The sequence below is a fragment of the Lactuca virosa genome, chromosome 9 (genome assembly GCF_052849685.1).
Source record: "Lactuca virosa cultivar CGN04683 chromosome 9, Lactuca_virosa_CGN04683_v6, whole genome shotgun sequence".
NCBI lineage: Eukaryota > Viridiplantae > Streptophyta > Magnoliopsida > Asterales > Asteraceae > Lactuca > Lactuca virosa.
In genome coordinates, this window is record NC_136434.1 from 28,277,988 (window position 1) to 28,294,926 (window position 16,939).

The 16,939-nt window shown below is 33.1% G+C and overlaps 2 protein-coding genes across 3 annotated transcripts; both read left to right on the top strand.

Moving 5' to 3' along the window:
* The first annotated feature begins 1,028 nt into the window (after nucleotides 1-1,028).
* Nucleotides 1,029-4,866, top strand: CRTISO (carotenoid isomerase). The gene is made up of 13 exons (XM_079070824.1): nucleotides 1,029-1,787; nucleotides 1,869-2,075; nucleotides 2,192-2,291; nucleotides 2,416-2,498; nucleotides 2,589-2,645; nucleotides 2,729-2,881; nucleotides 3,096-3,174; nucleotides 3,257-3,405; nucleotides 3,494-3,628; nucleotides 3,958-4,071; nucleotides 4,165-4,275; nucleotides 4,423-4,531; nucleotides 4,658-4,866. Exons 1-13 carry the CDS (start codon nucleotides 1,230-1,232, stop codon nucleotides 4,729-4,731), a joined length of 1,929 nt encoding a protein of 642 aa, XP_078926950.1. The 5' UTR covers nucleotides 1,029-1,229; the 3' UTR covers nucleotides 4,732-4,866.
* A 3,396-nt stretch (nucleotides 4,867-8,262) lies between these two features.
* On the top strand, nucleotides 8,263-11,407 carry LOC145137997 (UDP-xylose transporter 2-like). 2 transcript variants are annotated; one of them, XM_079072141.1, is made up of 10 exons: nucleotides 8,263-8,515; nucleotides 8,608-8,701; nucleotides 8,788-8,959; nucleotides 9,700-9,884; nucleotides 9,962-10,029; nucleotides 10,118-10,250; nucleotides 10,336-10,497; nucleotides 10,617-10,889; nucleotides 10,983-11,107; nucleotides 11,216-11,407. In XM_079072141.1, the coding sequence occupies exons 3-9, from the start codon at nucleotides 8,839-8,841 to the stop codon at nucleotides 11,097-11,099; spliced, it is 1,059 nt and encodes a 352-aa protein (XP_078928267.1). In that variant the 5' UTR covers nucleotides 8,263-8,515; nucleotides 8,608-8,701; nucleotides 8,788-8,838; the 3' UTR covers nucleotides 11,100-11,107; nucleotides 11,216-11,407. The 2 variants fall into 2 exon arrangements, with proteins under 2 accessions (XP_078928267.1, XP_078928266.1); XM_079072140.1 differs by having other exon boundaries at nucleotides 8,264-8,515; nucleotides 10,983-11,407.
* The last annotated feature ends 5,532 nt before the right edge of the window (nucleotides 11,408-16,939 follow it).

Sequence of the window (16,939 nt, forward strand, 5' to 3'; positions counted from 1 at the left end):
GAAAGGGAAATGAGTTTTTTTTAATTTACAGAAATTAAATTTAATATGAATTATCCATGTCATGTAAGCTCACTAGATATGTTATTGGGACCAAAGTGCCAACTAGATTGCGACATAAGCAATGATACGGGGTTACCCCTTCATATTTTCGGTCAGTGTTGTTTTAAATCAAAATTATAAGGTTTATGTCCCTATAAAGCAAAACATTTTGAGTTCACGCCCTTATAATACCAAAAATAAAAATGAATGACATTTTAAACCAAAACATGAAAGTTCATAGGGCTTTAGTGACATTTTCCCTATTTTTTATATTGGGTTTAAAAGGTAAAATTTATAAATGAGAAAAACTTTATATTTGTTCCTCAATTTTTAAAAGAAAGTTAAAAGAAATTATCAATAATTCTCCTTTCTCTTCTCTCTCTTCTTTCATCTTCCTTTCTATTATTTCATTTTCTCAAATTTTCTACTTTCTTTCGGTTCTCTTAGAGCAGACGGTATGGGCACCCTGCACGCCGTTATTGCCTACGTGGAAGGCCCAAAACGCCGTCTTAACGCGAGGCACACCGCCTCTCTTGCTCGTTTTGTTGCTTCTCGTGGTAACGACAACGTACAACAACACGTCTTCTTCTTCTTTCTTCCTCTGCTTTTCTTCTTCTTTCTTCCTCTGTTCTCTTTACCTTAACGGGGTATAAAATGAAGAACACCATCCCCTAATCTCGTTGTGGAGAGAAGATGGTGACGTGGCTGCGTTGTGAGTGGGTATGGTTGTTGCCCATACCCAATGCTCTTAGAAAGGAACACAACATTATGTCCGGAGTTTTGGTTAAGTTTGTTAATTCGATGTATTGAACCCAACCCACATGTTTACGACCCAAGTATCTTTTTAAATCAGAAGCCCAATGTTGCGAGCAGGCTTATATCGGTATAGATTTCGATATTAACCACACCACCCCAAGAATCCAAGATACCATATGAGAGGCACCACAAATAAATACATAAATATTCGAATTTGGGTGAATTTTTGTCTCATCTACTAACCGGATCATTTTCTATTTGGTTGGAATCATCATCATGGCACTCATCCAACACCACCTCCCCTTCTTCTTCTCGCACCTCATAAGCATCCCACCTGAACTACCTAACCAATTGTCTCGAAACTTTCAGTTTTCAGTTTCTTCTTCAAACCCACCTCCCAAGTTTGCGAAAGAACTCACTTTTCGCTCTCAAAGATGCAGGTGAGCAGTTTCAGTAACTCCAAAGCCGGAACTGTAGGGTTTCCAAATTCCCAGTTTTTTCTTGATTTCAAGGCTAGCCAGTTGGGGAATCCAGGCTTTCTTTACGAATCCATGTGCACAAAGAAGGCAAAAGCCCTAAATTACAGTGTCCTTTATGAGCCCAGAGGGTCAAAGCAGAGTGTTTCTTGTTCTAAACCCTTGAAAACCGGAAATTATTCTAATCAGGAGATGGGCTTCCTCAAATCAGTGAAAAGAAACAATAATTTGTTCTCTGTTAGGGCAAAATCGGTGATGGATGTTAGTAAAGTAATGGAGAAAGACGATGTGACAGAGGGGAAGAGCAAGGATAGCGGTGGTGGTGGTGGTTATGACGCAATTGTGATTGGTTCAGGGATCGGTGGATTGGTGGCGGCAACGCAATTGGCGGTGAAGGGAGCCAAGGTGTTGGTTCTGGAGAAATATGTGATTCCTGGTGGGAGCTCTGGGTTCTATGAAAGGGATGGTTACACTTTTGATGTCGGATCATCTGTGATGTTCGGATTCAGCGACAAGGTACTTAATTTCGATTGTTGATGGAATTGATTCAGCCATTATAAGTGATTTACCAAAGGAATTCCTTTCGCTTTGTTGTAGGGAAATTTGAACTTAATAACTCAAGCACTGGCGGCAGTCGGGTGTAAAATGGAGGTGATACCCGATCCAACCACCGTCCATTTTCATCTTCCAAATAGCCTTTCTGTTCAAGTACATAGAGGATACGATGATTTCATTTCTGAGCTTACGAGTAAATTTCCACACGAAAAGGAAGGGATTCACAAATTCTACAACGAATGCTGGAAGGTCGGTTTTGACTTTTGATTAAGGTGATTTCAAGTTTGCAACATAAATTTGTTCGTTTTTCACCCTGGATTTTAACCTAAACTTTGGCTAAAAACTTTTTTATATGTATTTTTCAGATTTTCAACGCATTGAATTCACTGGAACTCAAATCCCTCGAGGAACCTATATATTTATTTGGACAGTTTTTCAAAAAGCCCGTGGAATGCTTGACACTAGGTGTGTTTTCCCCATTTGCTTATACTATTTCCTACATTTTTATACCCTTTTTCGGTAATGAATATGATTTTTTGATTAAGAAGTTTCTGAATGTGAATTGTATGTTTTCTGGTATCTTTTATAGCTTATTATTTGCCACAAAATGCTGGAAGCATCGCTCGCAACTTTATTAAAGATCCAGAAGTTCTCGCATTCATAGATGCTGAGGTGGACTGATACTGTTTCCTGTTTCCTAGGTTCTAGAATATTCTGATTGTTACTCTTTTTTGCTAAATACTGATTGTTCGATTCATGCAGTGTTTTATTGTGAGCACTGTTAATGCTTTACAGACACCCATGATAAATGCAAGCATGGTAACTAAACATCAAGCTTCTTTTTGTTGATTTGTTTAAATTCCACTTTTACCCTTGGGTTTCTAACCTTATGTTTTGGTTAGGTGTTATGTGACCGACATTTTGGAGGTATTAATTACCCTGTTGGTGGGGTTGGAGGGATTGCAAAATCCTTGACAAAAGGTTTAGTTGATCATGGAAGTGGAATACTTTATAAAGCAAATGTCACAAGCATTATCATCGACAATGGAAAAGCAGTGAGTTTTGTTCGATTATTGATGTTTAAATGACATATTTTCCCTTCGTTTTCACTTTTCATTACAAGTAAACTGGTAGTGTTATGTTTGTTGAATGGTATTCTAATCATTTCATGTCAAATACAACGTTGCAACTTTCATGAGATGAATACAAATAAAATAATGTTGAATTTTATATAATATGATGTTTGATGTCGTTTCTAAATTGTTGTAGGTAGGAGTTAAACTGTCGGATGGAAGAGAGTTTTTTGCGAAAACCATAATCTCAAATGCTACTAGATGGGATACTTTCGGTTAGTATTCACTTATAAGCCCTATGATAATCTTTATACGCAACAATTTAGATGATTAAATTATATCTTTTTTTTTTTGTAGGCAAGCTTTTGAAAAAGCAAGATCTACCAAAAGAAGAAGAAAATTTCCAAAAAGTTTATGTAAAAGCGCCTTCTTTTCTTTCTATTCACATGGGGGTCAAAGCTGAGGTTTTGCCACCTGACACTGATTGCCACCATTTTGTTCTTGAGGTACTCACTTATTTATTTATTTTTTGTCTTCGCTTGGATCTCATTACACATAGAGAATAAATCTTGATTTTATAAAAAAATTGTTTAGGATGATTGGAAAAACTTAGAGGAGCCTTATGGGAGTATATTTTTGAGCATTCCAACTATACTTGATTCATCGTTGGCTCCAAAAGGGCGTCATATTCTTCACATATTTACGACTTCGTCCATAGAGGACTGGCAGGTAATTATTAATCTTTGGCCCTTTTTTTTCTGGATAAATGATGTTTAAAATGCGTAATGAGATTGGAGGAGTTTTGCAAATCAGAGTTGATAGCGTAATAATGGGGAATGATTACAATGGCCAATGAACAGTTAGGTTTAGCTTAACCCTAGAAGGGTTTCCATAGTTAGTTAAATGTTGTAAGTTAGTTATCCTTGAGTAAAAAGAAATAGACAGAACCTTGTGGATCACTATAGAAGTTTTCGGTTGATAGTGAAATGTTTAAAATAATTTCAAAATTTTACCCAATTTATCATTTAAATTTGATGTTGTTTTGGGAAAACATATAGGGGCTTTCCACAAAAGATTACGAGGCAAAGAAGGAACTTGTTGCAGACAAAATCATCAGCAGACTCGAAAAGAAACTATTTCCAGGCCTCAAATCCTCCATCGAATTTAAAGAGGTATTAATCATTACACTTGTTCCCCTCTTCCCTGATATAATAATGTTAAATGACTAAAATGTCCTTGACCTTAACCGTTACAAACTTTGTCAGGTGGGCACACCAAAGACACACAGACGGTATCTTGCTCGTGATAGTGGCACGTACGGGCCAATGCCACGTGGCGTGCCCAAGGGCTTATTGGGAATGCCTTTTAATACCACCGTAAGTTTAATTTAGAAATTCCACGTTTAACATATACATTACATACTGTCAATTTTGGATTGTAAATACTAAATAAATACGTGTTTTTCATGGTTTAATGGTTGTCTTGATTATTGATTATTGAATTGTGTGAGTGTGTACACGTAGGCTATAAATGGTCTGTATTGTGTGGGAGATAGTTGCTTTCCAGGACAAGGTGTTATAGCGGTAGCCTTTTCGGGAGTAATGTGTGCACATCGAGTAGCTGCAGATGTTGGTGAGTGCGAATATTTTTATTTATTTATATATTATTATTATTATTATTATTAAATTAGAGAAGTTATTGGTAGCCTACAGCTTAATGTTTTAGGTTGTTGTTAATGTGTTTGTTTTGTATCTGCAGGACTTGAAAAGAAGTCACCAATATTAGATGCTGGTCTCCTTGGGATTCTTGGTTGGTTGAGGTCGTTAGCATGACTGGAGTATTTTCTTTTTCGTGTAATCATGTAAACAATTTTTTATATGTTCGTTTGTATGTCTTAAATATGTGCGTTCGTTCTTGTTGATGATTGCCATTGTTTAATAGATATGAATGTTTTTCAGTTTTTCTCATTAGTACGGTTCAAGAAATAATCATAAAATGGTTCACAGATATCACGAAATAACAATCTGTTTTATGAAATGGTTTTGTGAAACTACTTTAATTTTGTGAGATTACTTTATTGATAGGAGTGATTTCAAAGTCTAGCAGTCTCACATGTTATCCTCATTTCTTGAGTTACTCCTAATGTTCGTTTGAATGTATTGGTTTGATCCGAACCAATCAAATGAACCCAAATTTATTTCGGTTTTCAAAATGTGAATCCGAATATTTCGAACTAAATTTAAATCCGATTCAAACCAACCGAATTATAATTCAATTGGATCAGTTTTTACCGTTTAGTTTTTAAGAGACGAGACGTTTAAGAAAATATATTTTTGAACAATTATTCAAAATATATATTATAATTTAAAATTTTATAGATAATTTTTTTTGAGAAGTACACATCAAGTTATTTTTATTGGATAATACATTCTTATATATTTAAAAGGCAAATTACATAAAAGTCATTATATTACCATAAAATTTTGAATTTGACACCGAGTTTTTTCCCGCAATTATGCCACTATATTTATAATTTTGTTGCAATATCAACCAAATGACCGGTTCTATCTGTTCTTCCGCTAACCACTTTTCTCGAATTGCAATAAAGTCATTATGTTTATCAAAATTACGATTTTGACACTGTGTTTTTTTTTCTCAATTATGTCCCTATATTTACAATTTTGTTGTAATATCAACCAAATGACCGGTTACCGTCAATCTAGCATGTTACCAAATAAATGACATGACAATATTGTGACGTGGAAGCCACATCACACCTCTATGTGCCGCGACATTTTATTAAATGCAACTGACTCCACGTCCAACTTTGCGTGCACGAAAGAAAAGTCATTCTGACCAATGATCGTGACGCGGCGAGGCAAAAACCTCCGTATAAAAGGAGGGTCACCTCTTCTCATTTCTTTCCATCAATTCTTTTAACTCTCACTCTCGAGATTTCGATCCCTCGTGATCCGACTTCTCGTTCTGTAATGTAGTTAGCGAAGCTCTGGATGTTTAAGAAGGATAACTAAGGAAAGGAAGTAAACATTGAAGTTCTACTCGCGGCTATTCGGACCTCATCAAATTGAGTAAGTTACACTTACTCTTATCTAACCTACTTAATTGTTTTAAAAATATTCAGGTAAGTTATCTCACTATACTATTTGTGACAATATATGTCCATTGTATGTTAGAATGTGAGAGCTGTTGGAATAGAGTTACATAAATATACTAATTCACCAGAATATTTTTGAAACAACTAAGTAGGTTAGATAAGAGTAAGTGTTACTTACTTAATTTGACGAGGTCCACATAGTCGCGAGCATAACTTCGATGTTTAATTCCTTTCCTTAATTATCCTTCCGAAATCTCCAGAGCTTCGCTAATTATATTACAGAACGAGAATTTGAATCACGATTGACCGAAATCTCGTGAGGGGGGAGAGAGAATTGGAAGAATTGGTGGAAAGAAATGAGGATAGGTGACCCACCTTTTATAAGCATGTTTTTGCCTTGTCGCGTCACGCCCTATAGAGGGTCGCGTCGCGGCCATGGGTTAAACTGACTTTTCTTTTGTGCACGCAATGCTAGATTGATGGTGTGATGTGACTTCCACGTCACAATATTGCCATGTCATTTATTTTGGTAACATTCTAAATTGATGGTAACAATCATTTGGTTGATATTGCAACAAAATTATAAATATAGTGATATAATTGAGAAAAAAACACAATGTCAAAATCATAATTTTGGTAAACATAGTGACTTTATTGCAATTCGGGAAAAATGGTTATCGGAAGAACAAATAGAACCGGTTATTTGGTTGATACTGCAATAAAATTGTAACTATAGTGACATAATTGCGAAAAAACAATACTCGGTGTCAAATTTGAAATTTTGTGGTAATATAGTGATTTTTTTGCCCTATATTTAAAAATACAATTTAGTAAGCTAATAAATAACTAAAAGATGTAGATTGAAAACAAATATAAATAAATAAATAAATAATAAAGTCTTATTCGTTTTTTTGGACTATTCAGTTTTAATTTTTTAAACCGTAACCAATCCGAAATCCAAAATAATTATTCGGTTTTGCTAAAAACTCATAAAAAATATCCAAATATCCGAACCAAATAGTTAAATCCAAACTGTCCAATTAAACAATTCAGTTTTATCCAAATAATAAATAGCCCCGGTTCCTAAGACATTGATGGAATCGATGGAATTGCTTATTGTTGGTCGTTTTTTCTGTTATATATACTAGTTGTGAGACTCATAAGTTAATTTTAAAAAAAAGTTAAATATAAAAGTTAAAATGTTTAAGAAGTTTGAGTTAAAAAGAAAATAAGAAAAATAATGAATTTTTATAATTGAAATGTTTTTTTATCTTTTAAATTTAAACAAATAATTTAAATAAATAAACAAAAGAAACTAATGAGCTTTAATTTGAGAATTTTAAAATTAAAAAGTAAGTTCATTAATGAAATTATATCAATTTATTACTATATTTATTGCAATTATTATATTAAAATATTATGTTGGATTTAATAAAATAAAAAAACTCATGAAAAAACATGTGAAAAAAAATTAATTCATAAAATGACATTTGATAAATTAAATGAGAGTATGACATGTGACAAAAAAAAACTTTCATTTATTAGATTAGATTTTATCACGTTTTGAAAAAAAATAAACAAATTTTAATAATAATTTTGTTTTAGGTCAATTTTATTTTAATAAACTTATTTCTAAAATCAATGTTTATGATAAAAAGGTTTATACTTTAAATAAAAATCCAAACAATAAATATATAGATTAATTGTTAAAAAGTTACTTTTTTATGTATGGCAATCGAGTTATTTTATACTTACGATGTGAGATTTTGCCCTTTATACATTGGGCGTGTTTGACAAAAATAGATGTTAGCTGGAAGCGGGTAGCGGGTAGCTGGTAGCGTGTAACGGGTATCTGGTAGCGGGAAGCTGTAGCTTTTATTTGTTATATGAGTGTTTAGTAAAAGTAGCTGGTAGTTTTTGAAATATATAAAATTACATAAAAGGACAATTGATTAAAAATAAATAAATATATAAATATATTTTTAAGGGTAATTATGAAAATTGATTTCAAAAGCTCAGTAGCGTTTTGTTAAACGCTATATGAAGTAGCTTTTAGATTTGGAGCGTTTTGTTTAAACTAAAAGCTAAACGCTCGTACCGCCAAACGAAGCTTTTTGTTTAAACTAGAGCGTTTTGTCAAAAGCTAAAAGCTAGAAGCTCCCAAACGCTTCCAAAAGCTCCGTGTCAAACACGCCCATTGTTGGGTTTTTATACTAGATCTGAAGAGGAACTAGAATAAAGAAAAATCACGACCGTCCATTTTCACAATCAACCATCTATCTTGCCGGCGTCAAAGCTGCCGGAAAACCAAATTCAAAAACAAGTCAAAATAATTAGATTTTTTCCCTTTCTCTGTTCATGGATTCACACTGATTACAGTACTCTTTCGTAACTTTCACACACCCATCCCTAGGCACTATATAATCGTTCAATCATATGCATATGCATACTTATATCTACAACAGAATTTGAGGAAGGAGATATCCTCGTTGTGATCTCAGGTTACTTTTTATCTGTCTGCATTCACACTTAGTTTTCTGTGGAGTTGCGTGTAAAATTTCTTGATTTTTTTTTATGTAATACTGAATTGTAGAGTAGTAGATCTGGAGTTTTAAATGGTGAATTTTGTGGAGGTTTGAAGTTTGCTGTTTGGAAATTAGCGCCAGTTCGGAATTTACTGGAATGAGGTACGATTTACGAAGTTGATGTCTGATGCTTTGATTGGTTGATTTTATGAAGATTAAGTTTGATTTTGGTTTTATGTTTTTGGTAGATTTTGAGATCGAAATCGAAGTTAGAAGTGACACGTAAGTGAGAGAGGAAGATGGGCGAAGGACAGCGATTTCAGCTGGGAACAGTTGGAGCGTTGAGTTTATCTGTGATTTCCTCGGTTTCGATTGTGATTTGCAACAAGGCACTGATAAGCACTCTTGGTTTCACTTTTGGTAAGCAATCAAGCCTTCACACTAAATTTGTAGTTTTGAATCTTTTAATGATCCTGGTCGATGAATCAGCACCTATTGTGCTGAATGTTCTGTAAATTGCCATTAAGAAACCAAGCTCATAATCCTTAGAATTTGTTCTTCTAGGCCAGTGAGATTGAGTAATTGTCGCTTAAATTTATGTTTATTTTCTTGATTAACTAGTGAATCAAGTTCATATTGCTTGATATATGATAATTGTACATTGTTGACAATTAACTCCATTTGGAGCTTGATACTCACATTCACCATTGACACAGAAAGGACATATATCCTTATAACTTTATGCTTGAGAGTTAACTGGTAAGGCCTTGGATTGTTGATGATGCTTCATTGCTTGATTTACTTGTTTTGATACATGATTGTCAATAAATCATGGTATCCTTTCTTAATTTGGCTTAAGACTTCAATTTTCCTTTAGACAGTTCAAAGGATTGGAATTGAATCCAATGATTAAAAGGACAATTCATGAACAAACCACTAAATTGCACACAAGATCACATACAAAATTACAATGAAGATTCTCCTAAGATCATAGTCACAACAAAATTGTGTTGCAAACTCAAGAACCATCAACTCTAGGAAACACCAATATAGTGACTATTGTAATAAACCTAATTATGAACCCATTTACAGCTGTTTTTGCCATTCAATACCCTGATCCTGCCCATAATTTTACTTCATTCCCATTCTTATGCCTTCAGCTACAACTTTGACAAGCTGGCATCTTTTAGTGACATTTTGTTCACTCCATGTGGCATTATGGTTGAAATTTTTTGAGCACAAGCCTTTTGATTCAAGAGCTGTGATGGGATTTGGTATATTGAATGGAATCTCCATTGGCCTTCTAAACCTCAGTCTGGGTTTCAATTCTGTTGGTTTTTACCAGGTATTTTATTTTTTTCTCTTTTTCATTTAATGCTGCAATTGCATTATGGATGACAAATTTTCATGGTTTCATTACAGATGACAAAACTAGCAATTATCCCCTGCACTGTACTTTTGGAGACTCTTTTCTTCAGCAAGCAATTCAGGTTAACTTGTTAAATTATTTACTTATGATGCTACATGATATTTTCATGAAATAATCTGTTGAATCATTTTCTTGTCTTCCATCTGCAGTAAAAAAGTCAGGTTTTCACTTACAATATTACTCTTAGGAGTTGGAATTGCAACAGTAACTGACCTACAACTCAATCTCCTGGGCAGCATATTATCCCTACTTGCCATAATAACAACTTGTGTGGCTCAAATTGTATCCTTAAAACAACATTCTATTCATATTACTCACAAATAAATTATCACATAATACATTCGATCCTTAATCATTTTTATCTCAGATGACAAATACAATCCAGAAAAAGTTCAAGGTCTCTTCAACACAACTCCTATACCAATCTTGCCCCTACCAAGCTCTTATCCTGTTCATCATCGGTCCATTTCTAGACGCCCTTTTGACCAATCAAAACGTTTTCGCTTTCAAATACACAAATCAAGTTCTGGTAAGGTTAAAATAGTCTTTCTGTATAATGTTATAAGCCAGTTTCAGTTTTTCATATCACATAAACTGGAATCATTAATTCTATTTTTTTTTTTTTTTTTTTTTTTTTGTAAATTTCAGGCATTCATTATTCTGTCCTGCCTAATATCGGTGTCTGTCAACTTCAGTACTTTTCTGGTGATCGGAAAAACATCTCCCGTGACTTATCAGGTGTTAGGTCACCTGAAAACATGTCTAGTTTTGGCATTTGGATATTTTCTATTACACGATCCTTTTAGTTGGAGAAACATTTTGGGAATCCTAATTGCTGTTGTGGGTATGGTGCTTTATTCTTACTTCTGTACTCGTGATACACAGCCAAAACCCATTGAACCATCAACACAGTTTTCTGAGGTACATTTTTGACTTTACAACACACATTGACTACAAATATAATCAAATCATGAACTAAATATATATATTTTTTATTTTTTTTTAAAAAAAAAGAAAAACGAAGGTGAAAATGATCCTTTAATAAGTGTGGAAAATGGAGGCAGTGTGACAAATGAGGGAAGTCCTCCAAAACCACCAGTGTGGAACTCAGACAAGGATCTACACGCATGATTATTCAGGTATAAATACTTTCTATTAAAAAATAACACGTGTTTTAAAAGAGAACTGGATTCGGGGGTTTCTAGAAAAGATTGTAAGATCCAATTCGTTTTCCTTTTGTTTACAAGTCGAATCCTATTTTCTTGATGTAAACTGATGGGGGAGAACGGGAAAAAAGAACAAAATGATATACACATCAAAGGTGACATGAGTATTGTATTATTTTATCACTTCTTTTTGGTAGATAACCAATGATATATATATGTATGTCATATTACATCTTTTAACCAACTAGGTAACAATAAATCCTGCATTGGCAACTTTTGGTTGTTTTGGTTGTTATGTGTATGTACTATATATGTTTACGTGTGTTTTTGGTAAAAACATTAAACATAGGCTTATGTACCTCGATGTGACAGGACAACATTTCTTTACTACTATTTTTATGATTATAATTTCTTTCACTTATCTGAGATAATTTAGTAGTGTTCTTATGGTCTTTGTTAGTACGACAACAAATTATCATGATTAAACTATATTATGTAGCATAACCTGTGACAAAGATAAATTAATTGCATTTATTTTAGAAAAAAGTAAGTATAGTAATAAAAGACTCAACAACTTTAGCTATTGCAAATATTATTGAGTTGCTAACTGGAGAAAAGTATCCAAATATGTCACTAAACTATGATCAACTGATGTTTTTGCAAGTTTTTGCTATTTATATATATGTGTACATATAAAACTCGAAAATTTTCAACGTTAAGTGTCGTGTTATACACAAAGAAAACCCTTACCAAATTCCCCATTTAACCTTTTTTTATTTATTTTGTTGCGATGAGTTGAATAGCAATTTGGATCCATCAAATTGCGACGCCTAAAGATCAATAACTTGAAATTTGAAAGAATAGAAAAAAAATTAATTTTGTACTTTTTGGCTGTATTTATCACGGTAAAAGCTTTAACGGGGTTTATAAGAGGTTTACTAATGGCTTGTAAACTGTAAAGATATCATTAGTATTACTTAGGGTGGGAAGCCATTAATCTTGTGTTTTATGGAATAGAGATGGTTCATTATGAACTAGGGTAAAACTGTACCCTTAATAACCTTAATGGTCTTACACACCATCTGTTTCAAAGTCAAGTCCATCACGTGAAATGTAAATTATGAAAAACCTACGGTCAATAGAGCATGACCGAGTTTTAATCATGAGACATTCTTTATATAATTTCACTCACCGATTGTTGTCCTACCATATTAAATGGTTCATTATGTGTTACACATAGTTGGGATAACTTTTTGTATTTAAGAAATGCTCAAATTTTGCATGAAGAGGTGTGGACAAAATTTGGAAAGCGTTATGTATCGCACGTGTATATACGATGTTGGAGCAAAATTGTGTGGACGCCTTATGTAACACCCTGAAATACTATAAAATTGTAATAAATATTTATCTAAAATAACATTTTAAATATAAAGAACACACATCTCCCAAAACCAAAATATTATAGCCAACATCAAAACGTTGGATAAATATGTCCTCCCAATTCGAAGTTTTTTCCTGGAAGTTCAACCTTTTTGACTAAGACAATAGTTACGACTATAAACAAAAACTATGGTAGGGCGGTACGCTTTGTTCTCTCGCTAGCCCTCCTCTAATCAAAAGAGTAAAGTCCCATACTGAAGATTCAAAGGGTGAGCACTTAAATGAGAAAAGCTTGTAGACTCGTGACGTTGAACGAGACATTCGAAAACTAAAGTGCACACTAGAAAGTGCTTCGAAAGGTGTCAGGTGTGCGGAGCTGGAACCCGACATGTTTGTCCAGGCGAGTATAGATGTGTAGTCGAATAGGTTGATTCTAGGGTGATAAACAATTGTATCCGTATCAAGCCTATCATCTCTTCTCACGAGTCTTTCCATCCCTTCTCCGAATTGAAAGGTCTTTGGCCCTGCTTCAAAGCCCATCTACACACTCCAAGTCTCCTTTTAAGCTAGTCAAGCATATGTTGAATACAGATTGAGACTTTGCCGTCCCTTTGACATCAATTCCTGTACTTGACGTTGGATCTCCTCATTCCTAAATGGGGATAAGCGAGAAACCGCTTTGTAGGTGTGACATCCCCAATTTTACGGCCAAAAAAGACCGATTTGTTTATGCTTATTTAAAATCAGAGTATCCTCTTTGAGGAATAATATTGTGGAATTTGTTCCCAAAAACATGATAATGATATTATCAAAGCATTTCCGAAAAAATGTATTTTATTTATATTAAAACATTAGGATGTCATCGTCAATACATAAACATAAGCATAACGATATATTACAAGTCTTACAATAATTAAACTAGTGACCTAATATTCCTTGAATCTCTCAGCATAATGTATCTTTTATATCGTTACCTGTGATACAATAAACTGCGTGTGTCAGATTGAGAAACCTGGTGAGTACATAGGGATTTCAATCTCACCAATGTTATAATATATATATATATATATATATATATATATATATATATATATATATATATATATATATATATATATATATATATATATTAGAACTCGCAAGATACAATTTCACCACATATAAGCAATTTACCCCACCCTGTCGATCCTCACAACGACATGATCCATACTTTTGGATCTAAAGTGATTGGCTTTACCTAATCCATACTCCTGGATCAAGTATGAATGACTATGTCTAATCCATGCTCTTGGATCAATGATAAATGACTATGTCCACTCTATACTCTCGGACTAGGGACGAATGACTATGTCTAATCCACGCTTTCAGATTATTGACAAATGACTATGCCCAACTCATACTTTCGGACTAGGGATGAATGACTATGTCTAATCCATGCTCTCGGATCAAAGACAAATGTTAGAGTTCTACCCTCCATGTATATCTCACCCGTACTCTTAAGGAGATAATACCCGATATTCATCTTAATTAATTTAGGTCTATTCTGTAAGTCCTAAATCATCATATAATATCAGATATGTTCTTAACACGTATTCCAGGCAATAGAAAATATCTCACACATAAACTCTTTAACATATATTTAATACTTTAATTAATAATTGTATTAAAATAATGTTCATCAAAGGGACTATGCACTCACTTGTGAAAGTGATGACTCGAAACTCGGACAGCGCTTCGCTCCTAGCAACTGTCTTTTCCTTTGACGTAACCTAGTATCATTATCACTAAGTCTCGGTCTAATATTTATTGCAACTAATTATTAATCTAGATCCATCATTAATTCAAAGTCTACTAATCTATAGCTAATACGAAACAACCATATAAGATCATATTGGAGGTAGGGTCTGTTTGGCATGCATAGTATACTGTTTGGAAAGCCTACTTTAAATACCTCATTAAATCTATCCTTGTCATCATCCCCCGTAAGTAGATCAATCAGTATAATGACTTAGAATCACTGATAAATCTTGTTTATAGGTTCATAATAACGATAATGAACTTAAACATAAGTTATACTTAAAGCACGGTAAACATAACTCAACTTACAAGTGGTTTAGCGAGAAACCAGACTCAACGCGGGCAAAACTTCTAAACCGAAAGCTCTATTTCTCGGGGCTTTCTGGCGCTCCGGAGCTTCGCTACTAACAGTTAGGAAGTGCTAGAGAAAGGTCTTGGGACCTTGGGGGTTTGGGAGAGAATGGAATGGAAAGGTGTGAGGAAAAGAGTGAAATTCGAGTTTTATTTATTGGTTGCAATGAGCCCAGTATGCTGGGCGTACACTTAGTTACGTTGGGCGTAATGTGGCTAGGTGTTGTCATCTGGTCGCAAGTCTTGGGGAGGAAGGAGTGTCCCAGATCGCGACACATGTCGCCCTCATGTTATCCGAAATTAATTATCTTGTAAAATTCATAACTTTCGCATACGTGCTCCGTTTTTTAAGTTCTTTATATCCACGCGTAGCTATCGATGAGATATACAACTTTCGTTTAGACTCCGTCGGCTAATTTTTGAATTCACTTTTAAAATTTATATTTTAATAGGCTTAGACAGTTAAAGTCCATTAAAAAATTATAATTTTGTCATCCGACGTCCGTTTTCGATTTTCTTTATATTGTTGAGCTCCTATTAACGAGATCTTCAATTCCCGTTAAGATTGTTTCGGATAAAAATCGATCGATCTAAAATTCAATTTTTGAGCTACATACGACTATGCTGAAACTTCGAAAAATCACAACTTTCTATACTGAAGTTAGATTTGAACGTTCTCTATATGCACACTCTCGGTTTAACGAATACTACGACTCTCATTTAGATCACTAAGACTAAAAAGTATTTTATAAAAAACTTACTTTTTACGTTACATAGAGTCGTGCCGGTTTAAATCGTGAAACTTCAACGAGTCACAACTTCTTCGTTATAAGTCGAATTTCAACGTTTTTTATATGTAAGTAATCCTTATGACATATACTATAACTTTGGTTAAGATTATTTATCCTAAATAATCTTCTATAAAAAAGTCATTTTTAACGCTTATTACCTTTAAATTGACTAGCTCGAATCTGCGGCATACGTGCTCCGTTTTTTACGTTCTTTATATCCACGCGTATCTATCGACGAGATATATAACTTTTGTTTAGACTCCATCGGCTAATTTTTGAATTTATTTTAAAAGTTATATTTTAATAGGCTTAGACAGTTAAAGTCCGTTAGAAATTCATAACTTTGTCATCCGACGTTCATTTCGATTGTCTTTATATTGTTGAGCTCCTATTAACGAGATCTTCAATACCTGTTTAGAATGTTTCGGCTAAAAATTGATCGATATCTAAAATTCAATTTCTGAGCTGTATACTATTATGCTGAAACTTCGAAAAATCACAATTTACTCTATTGAAGTCAGTTTTGAACGTTCTCTATATGCATACTCTCGGTTTAACGAATACTACGACTCTCATTTATATCACTAAGGCTAAAAAGTATTTTATCAAAAATTTACTTTTTACGTTACATAGAGTCGTGTCGGTTTAAATCACGAAACTGCAACGGGTCACACCATCTTTATTATAAATCGAATTTCAATGTTCTTTATATTTACGTAATCCTTATGACATATACTATACCTTTGGGTAGATTATTTATCCTAAATAATCTTCTATAAAAAAAAGTCATTTTTAACGATTATTATCTCTAAATTGACTACCCCTAATATGCGGGCGTTACATTAGGATAGACTCACTCTTACTATAATTCACATCCACAAAAAAAGACATAATAAAACACCGCATGTATTTTCTTTGTATTTTATGGATCTCTTATACATTTCTCTAATAAATATTTATTTGTAGTTGTCATCCGGAAAGTTTCATTTAATAACGTACTACTTTTTGAACATCTTCTTATAGCATCTTTACTTTAAGAAAACAAAAATCAAATTTCATTTTATCAAAAAAGAATATTCATTTTTTTTCTTTGTTATATAATACAAATTTTATTAAATTTTAATTTCTCTCTCTCTCTCTCACTCTCTCTCTCTCTCTCTATATATATATATATATATATATATATATATATATATATATATATATATATATATATATATATATAAGTAATTTCATTTTATCAAAAATCAAAAATCAAGTTTCATTTTATCAAAAAAAAAATATTCATTTTTTTTCTTTGTTATATAATACACATTTTATTAAATTTTAATTTCTCTCTCTCTCACTCTCTCCCTCTCTCTCTCTCTCTCTCTCTCTCTATATATATATATATATATATATATATATATATATATATATATATATATAAGTAATTTCAAATAAAAACAGTAAATCGTGTGAAAATATAAAAACACTATATTTATGT